This window comes from Malurus melanocephalus, unplaced genomic scaffold (genome assembly GCF_030028575.1).
Source record: "Malurus melanocephalus ecotype Western Australia unplaced genomic scaffold, MMel_1.1 scaffold_1663, whole genome shotgun sequence".
NCBI lineage: Eukaryota > Metazoa > Chordata > Aves > Passeriformes > Maluridae > Malurus > Malurus melanocephalus.
This window is the reverse complement of record NW_026624895.1, coordinates 23,289-24,817: the sequence shown is the minus strand read 5'-3', so window position 1 is coordinate 24,817 and position 1,529 is coordinate 23,289. Positions and strand designations below refer to the sequence as shown.

General features: G+C 62.1%; 1 protein-coding gene across 1 annotated transcript in view; it reads left to right on the top strand.

The window, feature by feature from the left end:
* PLEC (plectin) overlaps positions 1-1,529 on the top strand; it is a gene marked incomplete at its 5' end in the record, with an annotated part of 23,651 nt that overhangs the window by 2,651 nt on the left and 19,471 nt on the right. Inside the window, 3 exons of the mRNA XM_057388200.1 lie at positions 396-479; positions 600-704; positions 872-970. Coding sequence (XP_057244183.1) covers positions 396-479; positions 600-704; positions 872-970 — 288 coding nt within the window. The remainder of the gene's footprint in view (positions 1-395; positions 480-599; positions 705-871; positions 971-1,529) is intronic.

The window sequence follows — 1,529 nt, the reverse complement described above, 5'->3', positions numbered from 1 at the left end:
GCCATCCCTAATGGGGTGAGGGGGGCTCTGAGCCATCCTAACGGGGTGAGGGGTGTGCCTGGACATCCCCAGTGGGGCAAGGGCAACTCCTGGCCATCCCTAATGGGGCAAGGGGAGTTCTCAGCCATCTCTAATGGGGTAAGGGGTCTGCCTGGCCATCCCCAGCAGGGTGAGAGGCGCTCCTGGCCATCCCCAGTGGGGCAAGGGCTGCTCCTGACCATTTTTGGCTCCAGCAGGGTGAGGGGTTCTCCTGGCCATTCCCAGCAGGGTGAGGGGTTSTCCTGGCCATTCCCATCTGTGGCAGGGCCAGTGATGCTCTTGGCCATCTCTGGCCACGGTGGGGTCTCGGATGGCCGTGGGGTGCCTGGGGCTCACCCCAACGTGTCTTCCCCCAGAAACTGCTGGAGGAGTGCGAGCAGCACAAGGACAARGTGGAGGAGTGCCAGCGCTACGCCAAGCAGTACATCGACGCCATCAAGGTGTGCCCACCGCCTTGGGGGCGCCGGGGGCTGGGCTGGGGGGCTGGTGGTGGTCACAGCAACGTGCCCAAAGGGTTTGCAGGGCACAGGGCAGAGTTTTGATTGTTTTCTCCTCGTCAGGACTACGAGCTGCAGTTGGTGAGCTTCAAGGCGCAGGTGGAGCCGATGGCGTCGCCGGCCAAGAAACCCAAAGTGCAGTCGGCGTCCGACAGCATCATCCAGGAGGTGAGGAGGGGTCTCAGCGCCGATGGTCTGGGGTGTTCTGTGACTGACCACTGAAGGGGTGGGATTGGGGATGTGGTGGGTGGTCTCAGGTCCGTCCAACCCCGTCAATGCTGGGGTAACCAGTGGTACCTGCTCCCCGTTCTCCCGCTGACCCACTGTCTCCACAGTACGTGGACCTGCGGACGCAGTACAGCGAGCTGACCACGCTGACCACTCAGTACATCAAGTTCATCACCGAGACGCTGCGGCGGCTGGAGGAGGAGGAGGTAGGGAGCGGTGCAGGGTGGCACGGCTGGCTGTACAACACGAAGGAATGCGGTTCACGGGGTCGCCGGACACACCACTAATGCCATGGCTCTGGCCCCACCACTAACGCCAGCCCGTGGCTATGACTCCGGGCCCACCACTAACGCCAGCCCGTGGCCATGGCTCTGGACCCACCACTAATGCTAGCCCGTGGCTATGACTCTGTGCCCATCACTAATGCCATGACTATGGGCCCACCACTAATGCTGGCCCATGACCATGGCTCTGACCCCACCACTAATGCAGGCCCCTGGCCGTGACTCTGACCACATCACTAACGCCAGCCCGTGGCCATGACTCTGGCCCCACCACTAACACCAGCCCGTGGATATGACACTGGCCCCATCACTGACAGTGACCAATGGCCGTGACTCTGGCCCCATCACTAACAGTGACCAATGGCCGTGACTCTGGCCCCATCACCAACAGTGACCGATGGCCATGGCTCCAATGCCATCACTAACAGTGACCAATGGCCGTGGCTCCAGCCCCATCACTAACAGTGGCCAATGGCCGTGA